Source organism: Pyxicephalus adspersus, chromosome 4 (genome assembly GCF_032062135.1).
Source record: "Pyxicephalus adspersus chromosome 4, UCB_Pads_2.0, whole genome shotgun sequence".
Classification (NCBI taxonomy): domain Eukaryota; kingdom Metazoa; phylum Chordata; class Amphibia; order Anura; family Pyxicephalidae; genus Pyxicephalus; species Pyxicephalus adspersus.
The window spans coordinates 88447389-88461829 of NC_092861.1; the positions used below are offsets into that span (position 1 = coordinate 88447389).

General features: G+C 35.7%; 2 protein-coding genes across 2 annotated transcripts; both read left to right on the top strand.

The window, feature by feature from the left end:
* Positions 1-4429: 4429 nt before the first annotated feature.
* On the top strand, positions 4430-6677 carry LOC140329826 (trace amine-associated receptor 3-like). Its single transcript, XM_072410220.1, has 3 exons — positions 4430-4648; positions 4760-4791; positions 5777-6677. The coding sequence occupies exons 1-3, from the start codon at positions 4430-4432 to the stop codon at positions 6675-6677; spliced, it is 1152 nt and encodes a 383-aa protein (XP_072266321.1).
* A 5645-nt stretch (positions 6678-12322) lies between these two features.
* LOC140330091 (trace amine-associated receptor 4-like) lies at positions 12323-13408 on the top strand. Its single transcript, XM_072410432.1, has one exon. It carries the CDS (start codon positions 12347-12349, stop codon positions 13406-13408), a length of 1062 nt encoding a protein of 353 aa, XP_072266533.1. The 5' UTR covers positions 12323-12346.
* The last annotated feature ends 1033 nt before the right edge of the window (positions 13409-14441 follow it).

Sequence of the window (14441 nt, forward strand, 5' to 3'; positions counted from 1 at the left end):
ATTTAAACTCATAGGTGACAATATAAGCACAGATCTGAAATGCTTTGAACTACAAGTTATGTAAGATTCAAATGTAAAATTGTCTAAAATACTCATTGTAAATGGTTTACACAACAAACAGGTGTTTTCAAAACACCAAATCCCTTAGCAATATTTGTTTTTTGACATTTCAGTGGCAATTGCTCTGTGGAATCATCCAGACCCTTGATAACTATCAAGAGGATAAGTAGCCATAATGAGACCCACAGGAGTCCTTTTAGCATTGGCAGTGAGATCTTGTGAAATAAACTGTGAAAGGCTTCAAGTCCCTGTTCTAACACTTTAAATTGAAGTGGTAATAGCTCTTCAATAGTACAAAACTTTCTCAGTATAAAGGATCATTAGTATAATTGGTAGTGTCTGCAGATGGTAGTTTTTAACTCATCTTTTATCCTAGTTTGTACTGCTGTACGTAATCTGTCAATGTGAAAAGCAAACTTAGTTATACAACCTGATTACAGACATTTTTTCCTTTTAAATGGCATTATAAAAAAAGATTACTGCTCTCATGAATAAAGTGAGTTAGGCATAATTTAGACCCCAACTTTTTATTATCCTACAATGCAGTAAATTAACTATTGAATTTTGATTTTTTTTTTTTTTGCGTTTGAAATAAGACTTTTCCTATGTAGTTTTAAATATATATATATATATATATATATATATATATATGTCAATATTGATTCACTCAAATTTCCCACACACTGGCCAGGTATATAAAGCTAACTACCAGTAATTATGAAACCAATGTAAATGAAGGTATTAATCATTAGCAAATCTGTGTTTAATACTTTCCCCACCTCTTAGATTGTAAGCTCTTCTGGGCAGGGTCTTCTCCTCCTCCTGTGTCACTGTCTGTATCTGTCTGGCATTTGCAACCCCTATTTAATGTACAGTGTGGCATAATATGTTGGTGCTAAAAAAATACTGTTTATTTTATTAATTATAAAAATAATTATATGCAGGGAATCTTGATTTAGATTTAGAAAAATAGGATCTCCGCAGGGCAGCACAGAAAATTATTGGAATTCTGTGCTTGTAGTTCAGATCAGCAATTGTTTAAGGGTATGTAAACCCTAACAACTATTATTATTACACAGGATTTATATAGCGCCGCCATATTACGTAGCACTTTACAAAGTCCATAGTCATGTCACTAGCTGGCCCTCAAAGGGGCTCACAATCCAATGTCCATACCATAGTCATATGTCATTAATACAGTCTAAGGTCAATTTTAGGAGAAGCCAATTAACTGAACTGCATGTTTTTTGGAAGGTGGGAGGAAACCAGAGTACCCGAAGGAAACCCACGCAGACACGAGGGGAACCTGCAAACTCCATGCAATGAACTCTTCTTACTCTCTTTTACTTGAAACATTGGAATTTGATTGTATTTGATCAGTGGAGATGATAGTGGATCCTGTGTTACACAATCTAGGTAAATGATTTGTTCATGAATGCATGGTGAATTTGGAAAGAATAGGTTTTATACTTTTCTATTTTGTAGCCACTCCTTAAAAGTGAATTACAAAAACTTCAGAGAGCATCTGACGTGCATGTTCAGTCAAAACGTCAATGGCAGCTTTCTGTTATCTGGCAGACTTGCTGCAGTATATAAAAAAATCTAATTCCAGTGCATAGAAAAGTAAAAATTTGGTATGTATTCAGGTAGTTTGTTCTGGCACTGCCCATCTGCCATGTGGTATGAGCTCACTTTCTTAGACCTATCCAGCAGCAGCTGTAAGCCTAAGTGGATGGGAAGCTCTCAGTAGTCTCTGCGTCTGTAAAGAACAGCATGGCACCTTTTCTCATGTGCAGCTCAGTATTCGCTTTGTAGGTACAGAAGATTTTGTTGTAAACAATGTAGAGTTAGTGTATCTGGAAAAAGAGGAGGATGTGTAAAAGGAAAATGAGCAGCTAGTACATGACTGTGGCATGCAAGAGCCTTTTCACTCCTCACTTAACCTTCTCCCCCCTTTAACCCTTGAATAACCACGACAAATGAGGTATGGTAAAATTGGCCTACTGGCCGTTTATTAAATCACAACTTTAACCTTTTAACATTTCAACATTTATTGTACAATCACCAATAATCCTCATTAACAACCTATCTTCCAACAATATTAATCAGGTGGCAGGTCCTCGATCATTTTAACCCTTTTCCCCTTAATCTGGGATCTGAGTTCCAATTGATATATCTATCACTGCTCCTAGACGCCCCTCCACAGCCTCAGGAACCATATCAACCACGCATACCTCCCGCTGTTAACCCATCACCAACCTCATTCCACAAACCAGGAGACCCCATACCACAGATGGCTCTCCACACTTCCACACTTTTACCACACACCTTCCCCAACCACTTCCCCTTGAGGACCTCACACCGCCCACACTGCAACCCTAACACCTTGATTACCCATAACAGGGCAGGAGGGTGGGAACCTCGTCAACTTCTGTCACAATTGTGCTGTCCCCTTCTTTCACCTTGATCTTTTATGACCTCCCGTGACCCCACCCATTGTTTTATTTATTATCCAATCAATTTTATTAACCTCCTTGCAGTTAAGCCCGACCTTCGCTCGGGCAAAAAAAAATTGCAAGGATGGTTAACCCCGAGATTTTTCACATCCTTACTTACCTGGTCCCCCTGTGCTCATCCAGCGTCGTCCTCCATCGATCATCGTCCGCCGATCTCTCCAGCGTCGGGTGCCTTCGTCGGGTGCCAGCGGGACCGGTAAGAAGCCGGGCTGGCGGATCACAAGATGCCGGCCGGCGGAACACAAGATGCCGGCCGGCTTCTTACCTGGTCCCGCTGATCGTCCGACGTCCTGCTCGTTCCAGCGCCGGATGATCTCTGCAGGGAGAAGCCGTCCGGCGGAGAAAAAAAAAACCGGACGGCTTCTCCCTGCGTGCGTGATGACGTCGGCGCGTGTGCGGGAAATTCAAACTGAAACTCATTCAAACATTTTGTATTGGATTCAATACAAACTCCTGTATCCAATCCAATACAAAATAATTCAAATAATTACAAAGTATATAACTGGTAAATTCAAACTGTCATTTTGTATTGGATTGGATACAAACTCCCTATCCAATCCAATACAAAAAATAAAAAAAAATAAAATAAAAGTAAATAACTTGGAAATTCAAATTTATATTTTGTATTTGATTGGATACAAACTTGCGTATCCAATCCAATACAAAATAATTCAAATAATTACAAAGTATATACCTGGTAAATTCAAACGCTCATTTTGTATTGGATTGGATACAAACTCCCGTATCCAATGAAATACAAAATAATTCAAAACAAACTCCAATAAATACACAATCAAAGTTTTAAAAATTGCCACACTAGGGAGGTGTTTTAGAATAATATAGTACTTTACAATATACAGAGTTATTGCTTTTCAGTATTTTCAGTATTTTTGATTTGTTTACATTGCTGATTTTTGTGTTTTTCCTTTAATTTTATTAAAAGTAATTTTTTTTTTTTTACATGATTGTGTGTTTCAAACATTTTTTATATTCATATTATCTACTAGAACCCCTGTTCGGACATATTTCTGTAAGTTACAGGTCTAAAATTTAAAAAAAAATTTCATGAAAAACAGTGGATCACTTTTGGTACAGAAATCTAGACCTCAGTGTAACGCTTAGGTGGTTAATATCTGCCATACCCCTCACACCATATTCCTGACCTATGGCCTTCCCCCCACAATCATGTTGGCCCCCGCCTAGCTCCCCTCTCGCAGGCTGCAGGGCCTCCCTGGAGAGAGAGAGATAACTGAATCCCCCAGAACTCTTAGCGGTAACACAAGTTCAGATGTGCACCTTGCAGATTTCTTTTCAACACCCCACTGGATTCACTCATCATTTGGTAAAGGATTTGTACCACCCCCTTCCCATTCTTACTGAACAACATATCCATAGCCGTGTGTACCAAAACACAGTGTGTTGCAGTGACAGGGACATGTTTTGGCACGGATAGATTTTTTGGGTTGTGGCTAGAATATTGCTCTGGGTGATAGAACATGCCAAAATGTCATGGAAGGAGGATGTGTCCATCTGTCTAACGTGAAGCAGTTGCAGTGCCAGAGACCCCACAAGCTCTGCAATTGGGGGTAGTTTGGGACACAATTTCTGTTTCATTGGAGGCTTCCAGATTCCAAAAAGCTCCCTGACCCAAACCCCCAAAACACTGGGGTTACATTGTGAGGATAAGGTCCTCTAATAGGGCCTTTCCACTGTTGGGTGCAGGTAAGTTCCTGATATGGAAAGTAATTGAGGCTACACACTCTTTACCCCTCCTTTTTAGACCATGAAAGTTCAAGGGGCCTGGTTTGGGCAGGAAGGGGAAGGTTAACACATGCCTCCACAAAACCGTCAAGATGTTTGGCCATAATGAACAGCGCTATGTTCAACTAAATACAGCATACAACCATAAACTCCTCTGTAAACCAAAAAATGATACAGAAAATGTTTTTTCATCAGTCCCATCTGCCATGACTCTGATGTGGGTTCTGCCAACTTCATCAGATCTTCTTCTAGGTTCCAGATCTTTGGTTATCTTGAATGATCAGGACAAAAATAGTGAAACGCTAATGCATGTTGGGACACAGCACCATACGCTGAGCTGTGCATGCATGCAACTTTGTTTTATTGTAGAGGAGATCCTTTGCAATAATAAACTTGTATGTTCACATAATTTCTTCACTTAGTTTAGAGCCTCTTTACCTTCATTGTTAGTTATGCAATTGTGAAATTTACTAGTAAACATAACTAATTTGTCATGTGTTATTCATGTTTAATATTTGCCAATTTTAAATTTTCCAGGGAGGATTCTTTACAGTTTTTTTTTAAATGGATAATTAGCTGTCCATGGCAATAGAAGTTCTCATGAGTGCATACCTGATAAGATAAAAGCAAAAGATAATTAACACCCACCCGCCTTGTATGGTTTCTTGTAGCCTGCACTAGAAGTTTCAGAAGATTGGCTGTAAGCATCCTGAACATTTCAAAAGCTAAATAAAAAATAAGAGAATACTTGTTTTTTATCTAAATCTTAACACATAAGAATCACCTTCTGGCTTTAATTCAGTCTGCATTGAATGTCTCATAAGAATCCAGTGTTGTAGATATCCTGATTATTTTACTGAAGGTATTGAATAGTATGCTATGGGTTGTTTTATTAAAAAAGGTATTTCAGTGCATTGTTGTGGTAGGCAATACTCACTGCTGCAGACGTGTTGTTAAAATTGCTGCTAGTGAAAGATATTGCTCAACTAAGCTTTTAGCAAAGTTTTAAAGGTAAGGTTCCAGTACAAAAAGTAATATTCCAACAACTCAAGAAGCATTCCAATTGATTTTCATTGCAGTGATATCTATTTGAAAACTTTCTTTTCAGGTGGGATGAAAGACAGAAGTAGTAACTCCAAAATACTGCAAATTCTTCTTTATTTCTTCTTTATTCAGAAATTATTTCTTTATGTTTTTCTATTTTATTCTAATATCATTTGTTTGTTTTTTCATTTTTAAATAAATTATTAGACAACACAATCAAACTAGCTGTATTTTCTATTCCAGAGCATCTACAGAAACCTATCTGCAGCAGAAGACATGAATATGGATAAAACACTTACTGATCCAGTTTGCTTGCAGTTTGAAAATGTCTCATATTTTTGCCCATCTGACAGGCCTCCTATTGTACATCTTGGGATTTACATTTTTCTCACTAGTTGCATAACAATAACAGTCTTTGGAAATTTGGGCATCATTATCTCCATCAGTCATTTTAAAGAATTACATTCCCCAACAAATTTTCTCATTCTTTCCATGGCTGCCACAGACTTTTTTCTTGGTGTCCTTATAATGCCCTGTAGCATGGTAAGATCTGTGGAAAGATGCTGGTATTTTGGAAAATTATTTTGTAAACTCCATTACAGTTTTGACTTAATGCTTAGCGTCATTTCTATTTTCCATCTTTGCTCAATAGCTGTTGATAGATTTTATGCTGTATGCGATCCTCTCCATTATCCCATTAAAATAACCACAGCTTTTATAAAGAAAATTATATTTATCTGTTGGTCTGTGCCAGCTATATTTTCTTTTGGAGTTGTCATAACAAATTCCCATGTATCAGGAATAGTTGGGTATGAGTCGTTAGTGGAATGTTTTAATTTATGTCCAATTACATTCAACAAATTGTGGTCTGTAATTATGTTTTTTGCATGTTTTTTTATTCCCGGCTCAGTTATGGTTATAATTTACATCCAGATATTCATAGTATCTCAAAGGCATGCTAACATTTTGAAACAAGTTACAGAGAACATGAAAAATAACATAACATCTCAAATATCTAAACAGAAGGACCGCAAGGCTGCAAAGACATTGGGCATTGTAATGGGTGTATTCATAACATGTTGGATGCCAGTGTTTATAACTATTCTAGTTGATCCGTTTCTTAACTTTTCCACACCTGAAGTTTTATTTGATGCTCTGAACTGGCTTGGATATATCAATTCAACATGCAATCCACTCATTTATGGATTTTTTTATTCATGGTTTCGGAAAGCACTAAGATATATTATTTTTGGCAAAATATTTGAACCTGACTCTAGCTTAGCAAATCTCTCCTAATTTTTTTATAAACACAAAACCAAGCAAAAATCAAATATACTTCTGTCAGTCCTTAAATGTAGCCGTGTTAATTATTTTATCTTTAGAATTGTTATATTAGCTTTAAAAATTAGTCTTGTCAGAAAGTTGACCACAGAGCTGTCCTGTGTTCTCTGCACACTTCTAGTGCTACCCCAAAAGCTTTACTTAGCCCCCTTCCCTACGTTTTATCTTGGACTTTAGAATGATTTACCTAAATGTTGTTGAGATCTGACAGTAGCATAGCAATAACTGACCATTTAGTCTACAAAAATGCTTTGTGTTGTCAGTTCATAACAGGAATAAGGAGCTAAATTTGTTTCTTACAGGACAACTTTTTCTTTCTGTACCTGCAGAATATTTAAAGGGATACATAAAAAAGAAATATACATGTAGAGCAGAGATATACTGTATATTTGTTTTGCACTGATACATATATAAGTCATACGAGAATAGTGCTGGAAACTCTAGAATTAAGATCTAAGACTGAGTTTTCACATTGTTAGAAGTGGAGCAGTTACCACTTTCTAATTTCCAGTAAATGCAGTTGCTGGATGGTCGCTTTAACAGCATTTGGCAGGCAGCAAACAATGAAGAAAGAAGGGGAGTGATTGAAAAATGCCCACTGACCCCTTATCAAAACATTCTGGATGCTTGTGGCTGGTTGGCAGTCTCTCAGGAGCCCACCAGTGACAATCTATGTAAACTAACTGTAAACGTATGTACAATTTACAAATATAAATTATAAACCCTAAATGAACTTATTGGTCTATTAATATACCATTGAAAATGTTTTGTTGTCTTCATTTCATTTGTGCAAAATACATGGTGATCCTGCTGGAAATATAGCAAGCTGATAATTTCCTGTGCTGTCTGCTTCAGCTGTCTTAATAGTTAGTATTTTTCCCAGCTGTCTCTATGCCAATGTGGTTTGTAAAAGAGGAGAAGCAGAGATGTCTTGTGGTCTAAGCTATTTTCAGTGCTAGAGTGACACTGTTGCTCCTTCATAGATAGTACAGATCATAACTAGTCCTGTGTGGTTTACATCTTCTAGGGTTAAAAAGCATCTCATATCAGTGTTTTGTTCAGCAGTCTTTAAAATAATTCTGGATGTCACTTCCTACACTATTGCTAAAGCCCCAGAAGCTGCATTATTTAGCAAATTAAATTGCCCACTTCCCACCTGCTCGAGAAAATTGATTAGCTTAATTTTACTAGCTGCTCACATCTCATTGGTGAAAGCTTGGAAACAACCTGACATTCCCCTCGATCCCATAGCTGCAAATTGAATTTGATCTCTCTTGGAATCCTTGGATTAACTTCCTTTCTTCCCCCTTCTTTCCGTCTTGTTTCTCTCCTTCCCTTATTTGTCTCTTGTCTCTTTTCTGTTTTCCCCTTTTTATATTTACTTACTGGTTACTTTAGGTTGAATTAATATTGGTATTCTCTGATCTGCTGATTTACTCCATTTTTCTCTTGTTTTTCACAACACACATGTAAGAGATATCCAGTTCTCATTTGCTCATTTCAAGTGTAAAGGTGCTTGACTACTGGACGTCTCACTAATGTATCGCTCAGATGGTAAAATTGTGTTTTTTATTTTCTCGTTGTATGACATTGTCCTGTTATCTTTTACCATGTGTTTTGTTTTTTTTTGTTCTTCACCTATTACAGAGCATATTAATCTATTCAATAATGGAACTTGTTACATGTTACATATTCTAATGATCAAAAAGTTCAAAAAGTACATTATTTTATGTTATCTTCCAACTGTTTGTAATTTTTATTATGTCAAAAAATTTAAGAGAAAGACTGAAATACAAAAAGCATCTCTTGTCTTTCCACATGTTTTACTTTTTGATACATTCTGTAATATGTATGTAGTAATCTATTGTTATAACCTCTCACCAATGATTTTTGCTATAACTCTTTCGCATGACATTCCTAATCTTTGGTGTCTGTACACCTTTTTCTTTCTATAAGATATTAGGAGTAAGGTACACTTTTCTTGAGTGCTTCAAGATGAGCTCTAATATAGCAAAACACCTACAAATACAAAGTGACCAGTACTTAAATAACTAAAAAAAACAGTTATTTTAAGGTGATGACATTACATACGGTACAGGCAAGCTGACTGCTTTCAGTTCACCTGCACCAAGAAAATATTTTATAGTCTGTGATCCAACTCATGTAGAAAATATCTACATTTGCTTTCCATAAATGATAAATATATATTCTCATTTTAGAGGATTTTCTTTTTTATTGCTCAATATGTCAAACAATTAATTTATTATAAGTTCAATAATAGATAATGTTTACTGAGAAGAGTAAATGTTCACCTAGCCTATTAAATATATTTGGGTTGTGGTCATTTAATCATTTAATTATGTGCCAGACAAAATCTTTGAAATTATGTATTTGCTTTGTGAAGGTGGAGCATATTATTATGTTGGTGTCTGCAGAGTTGGCTTTCTTAACCCTTGTAAGTGGTTTACTGAAGGTAATATTGGACAATATATGGACATTTGTTAGTTAATGCTATTTTAGTATACAGTATTATTATTTTCAGCTATTCCTATAATATATTATACCCACCTTGCGTGTGCAGCTGTGTTTTAATACTTTAAGCACATACTGTAAATATTGTGTTAAAAATATTTGCTATAATATTTGCTATCACTAGACATCTTTGTTGTTTGATGTTAGATGATAACATATAGACATGCAAAGGAGTACAAACATCAATCAAATGTCTACAAATTGCTTAAATATTTCTTTCATTGCACATTTCAGTAAAAAGTTGGGGTTTTTGTTGTTGTGTTCAGCTGAGTTTAGGTTGTCTGTCACTAATGGTTTGTGTGAGAGGACAGAAGGAATACAAAGCCATTCTGCAAAATCCAACTCACCCTCTAAATGCATATCTGATTAGCCCCAGGGAGATCGTTCCATGTTTACTGGAGACCCCCAGATTGGGAAGTTCAGTCGTAGGGCCCCAGTGGCAGGTTGCTTATTCCTTTTGAAGCGGCATACGTATGGGTAGGCACCACTGCAATTGGAGCACCTGTGTTTGAAGCTACAAAAATTGTACCACCAAAAGTTGCTTTAATTAAAAGGCCAACAATTTTGATGACAGCTGACACTCCAGCAGAAGTTCTGGAGATAAAACAAAATAATAAAAAAACAGTTACAATAAAAATTACTTTTGATAGAAAAGTTTTTCACTTGTTTAATTTTTGCCTTTGATTTCTGACAAGATATGCAAACCCAAATGTGACATTGAAGTGTGTGTTATTGGGTGGCATCAGAACCCCCTTAATGCATCATATAACAAGTCACAAATACTCCCATTTGTATCAGCCACTGTACCCCATTTCCAGCTGCAGTCAAAATTACTGAATTAGACTGGTAGGTGGCTAAGCAGACCCAGCAGGAGCATGATGATGGTCAATGGTGCTTTGACTGATGGCACTCTGTATTACTTCTGCACTGGAAAAGAACCTGATGCTGTGGTGATTAGATCTCTGCAAGGTATTTACAGTATTAGTTTAGTTGAAAATGTACTTTAGGGATTGAATTAGCAGTTGTTCTGGTGACTGGGGGGTAGGCTAGAGACAGTGGGATTTAGTGGGGCAGTATCACTATGTTAAAAGACAGGGGTAGGTAATAAGACAGATATACTGCACGCTGACTGCACAATAAAGTCAACTTCAGACACTATGTTAGGCAGCTACAGACTGTTTGAGGGGTCCAACCCTCAGGCTTTTTTAGCATCCCTCTTTAAGACAAAGATTGGGAAATGCCTTGAGGCCTCTGTTCATTGAGTTGAGTTGTAGGAATGAAGGCAAAACCCAAGCTAAAACATTTGCAGTCCTGCACCAGTGTGCTTGTCTTGCAAATTGCAAAAGCAAGGAGGCCTGGATCCTCGTGAATGCAGGACCAATAGCCCTGAATTGTAAAAGAGGACACCAAAAACTAGAACTGTGGGAGTGGGGAAAAGAGAGTAAATTCACTATGTATTTACCCCTAGACAAAAACAAGCCGTTACCCCCATGCATAAAATGTAATTTTTTCTTATTTTCTGGATTTGACTTTAACGTTTCTCTGCCTCTTAGTAGAAAACTCTAAATAGTTGACTAGTGGATATATCAGAATTAGTGGTTGGTGTGGGGTGCAGAAAAAGAAAACAGAGAATTCCTACTATATCTGTCAGTGCAAAAATCTTGTTTGGTACAGGAAATTATTACATGGTAATGGCAAAACCACCCTTAATTGTCCAGTCTGAAAACATATGCTGCAAATAAGCAAGAAATATAATCCCTGGTGACTATCTGAACATATTGTATGCTCATTTGGGAAAAGAAAGCCTTTATAAGGCTGTACTCAATACAACGGACATGGAACTGGATGACAAACAATACCATTGGTGAGCGAAGCCCTGACAACATTTATTTCAGGTATTTTGACCCTTTTTTTTTAGGATAGTTATGGTAATGCCAAAGAATATAACAAATATTAATCATATTTCTAAAACAAAATCAATGCTAGGTATATGCTATATAATGATATATGAATAGTTATTTAAAAATTCTAACTATGCATATATTTAAACTATTACTATATACTTGGCTTTATTTGGTTCACTTAGCTTAGCTTCCCCTAGTTCAGGTATTAGGGTAAAGCTGTATTAAATTTGACTGCCCAACCATGTGAGAGAACAGATACTATTCATTAACATTCTCATTCATACCCTATACAGTCTCTATTACTTTAATAATTTAACCTATACATATTTTAATTTACCTCTATTAATAGAGTCCATTTAAAGAGATTGTATTATTGTATTGAATTATCTTTATCTCTCTTTTTTTAAAATCCTCTAAAATGTTGGCAAATTATTATGATTACAGTGTGTATACCTAATTGGGTGGGTTATGAAGCCATTTCCAGGAATCCAGAGGGAAATCAAGCAAGCACAAGTTACATCACTTCCTGATTTGCAGGCACTCCACTTTATAGTAATAGGTAAATTGGGAAATGTTTTAAACTACAAATGTACAGATGTACACAATGTTCACAGCAGACTATTGTTGTTTTTAAATTCATTATCTTTAAACTCCTTTAAAGTTTTAAAAAAAGTTTAATATACTGTAATATGGGTGCTGCCATGGGTGTAATGCTGGGCTGGTTTCAATTCATGCCAATGCACTGACACAGAACATGTCAGAAGATAAGAATTGGCAAAGTTTAGTCAGAAGGCCATGCCTAAACAACTTTTCTGAATTGGTGACTTATGTAGTCATGGGTTCAGCATGACAGCCAGAAAATACCAGTCAGCATGGCAGGTTACATGAATCTTTCAGGAAAGATCTATTTTGTGGGAAATCTATGTTTTAGTTTCTTTTTATCTCTATGAAATAATATAGTTTTAAATTGCCACCAATTTGTGTACTTTCGCCCAAAGTATGGGATGCAGTAATTCTGTTAATATTAAGGCCCAAACACATTAAAGGCATAAAAAGTGAAAGCAGACCAAAAAAACACAAACACATTGTTTTTTATAAGTTATGAGAAAGTAATTTAAAAGATGCATGTAGAATATGTATAGAGATAAAACCTTTTTATTTTTCATCTTATAGGGTGATTTAAACTGGATGCTGCTTATGACAAAAAATCATAATATGTTTGATCTCCAGCCCAAGAAAAATGCGAATGTAAGTTTTGACGGGCTAAATATTTCCTGTCTAATATCCAACAGACCTCTTCATATTGACCTTGCCATGCATATTTTCATGTTTGGAGTAGTAGCTCTCACAGTGGTAGGAAATATTTTAGTGATTATTTCGATTTCTCATTTTAAACAGCTTCACACTCCAACCAACTTCCTTATATTATCTTTGGCCACTTCAGACTTTATCCTTGGTGTAATGGTAATGCCATACAGTATGGTGAGATCAATAACTTCATGCTGGTATTTTGGAGCACTATTTTGCAAACTACACAGTTGTATTGACATGACATTGTGTACATCCTCTATATTCCATCTCTTCTTCATTTCTGTTGACCGATACTTTGCAGTATGTCACCCTCTTCATTATTACAGGAAAATAACAACATCGGTAGTTGAAGTCTTATTACTGATTAGCTGGATCGTTCCAAGCGTGTATTCATTTGGTGTTGTATTTTCCAAAGTTAACACGGAAGGTGTGCAAGGAATTGAGCTTCTTCCAGCTTGCTGTGATACATGTTCTCTTGTTTTTAACAAACTATGGAGTATAATCTCATCAATGCTGTCATTCTTTTTTCCAGGCAGCCTCATGATTGGAATTTACTTACGTATTTTCTCTGTTGCAAATAAACAAGCAAGGGCAATTATTAACCAACCGTACTCTATAAGTGAACGAACAAACACTAAAAATAAATTAATAATAAATGTGGAAAGTAAAGCTGCAAGGACACTAAGCCTGGTGTTGGGGGTGTTTATATTGTGCTGGATGCCTTTCTTTATTACAACTATAGGTGATGCTTACCTTAATTTCTCCATTTCGATTGATGTGTATAATATTGTATTGTGGCTTGGTTATTTTAACTCTGCCCTCAACCCTGTTATCTATGGTCTGTTTTATCCATGGTTTCAAAAATCATTTAAGATCATTCTTTCAGGAAAAATATTATGCACAGGGTCTTCTTCTAGCAGTGTGCTAAGCAAACTGTAAAAATGTATATTTTTTACAATAAGAAAGAAGTCATATCTATGTACACTGTATTGTTCTAAAGCAAAAGAAACCGTAACTCCACCTAATGCAATTTGTACATCACATGTGTACTAATGCTGTGCAACAGTAATCAATATAATAATTCATGGGTTGGTATTTTTTATATCTTTTGTCCATACAAATGTCAATTTCATGCAGATCTTTTGTATGCATCTTGCAAGAAATATTTTAATGAATCTTTAATTTATGTTATTAATATTGTAATTTAGGTTATAAAGCATGTCTTATTTTCACATGAATGTCATCAATATGTGTATAAAAAATATGTATATGTACAAAACCTAAAAAGTTTTGAAAAGATATTTTCAGACACTCGAGAACAGTGTTTCTTGACTTTATCCACAGCTTACAGTACTTTACTGTGGAGGTCTGTAGGAAGAATATCTCTTGCCTTGCTGCGCATTGCTCTGGGATCAACTAGCATTGCTTGGAGGAACCCTAGGGTTTAACAGAACCCTGGCTGAGAAACACTGATCTATAGTTTCATGTGTTATAAAAATATGCAATTCTTTAGCCTATGTGATCCTTAACATGTTTTAAACATATTATTAAACCATGCCTGTATATCAACATACCTGCTTGTTACCTATAGCTGAATTTGACACAGTATATTTCACAATATTATTTAACTGTCTTAATTTAATATAAGTAATAGTCATGTCATGAATCAATATTCTTTTCTTTAATACATAAGAAAATAAATAAACCTAATGATAGTATTAAAGAAACAGTGACAACGTTTATTTTTTCTACTACTGTTCACTATTACTGATGTCATTTATTTGAAACACTACACACACTAAAATGTGCATCAGTGTGGTGCAAAATGTTATGAATCTGCATTGCTGTTTTACTGTGAGATTTACAAACTATTTAGCAAATGGAGTAATTTATAGATTTAAGTGTAGATCAGATTTTGTAATCCATCTTGGGTATTTGATATTTTTTACATTACATGTTTTCTTACTTAAAT

Bases quoted from the DNA above. Each gene is read 5' to 3' on its own strand.
- LOC140329826 (XM_072410220.1), top strand. From the start codon at position 4,430: ATGTTTGGCCATAATGAACAGCGCTATGTTCAACTAAATACAGCATAC. The intron at 4,649-4,759 runs GTTGGGACACAG...TTCTTCACTTAG, and splicing joins ATAGTGAAACGCTAATGCAT to TTTAGAGCCTCTTTACCTTC. The intron at 4,792-5,776 runs GCAATTGTGAAA...TTTTCTCACTAG, and splicing joins TTACCTTCATTGTTAGTTAT to TTGCATAACAATAACAGTCT.
- LOC140330091 (XM_072410432.1), top strand. From the start codon at position 12,347: ATGCTGCTTATGACAAAAAATCATAATATGTTTGATCTCCAGCCCAAG.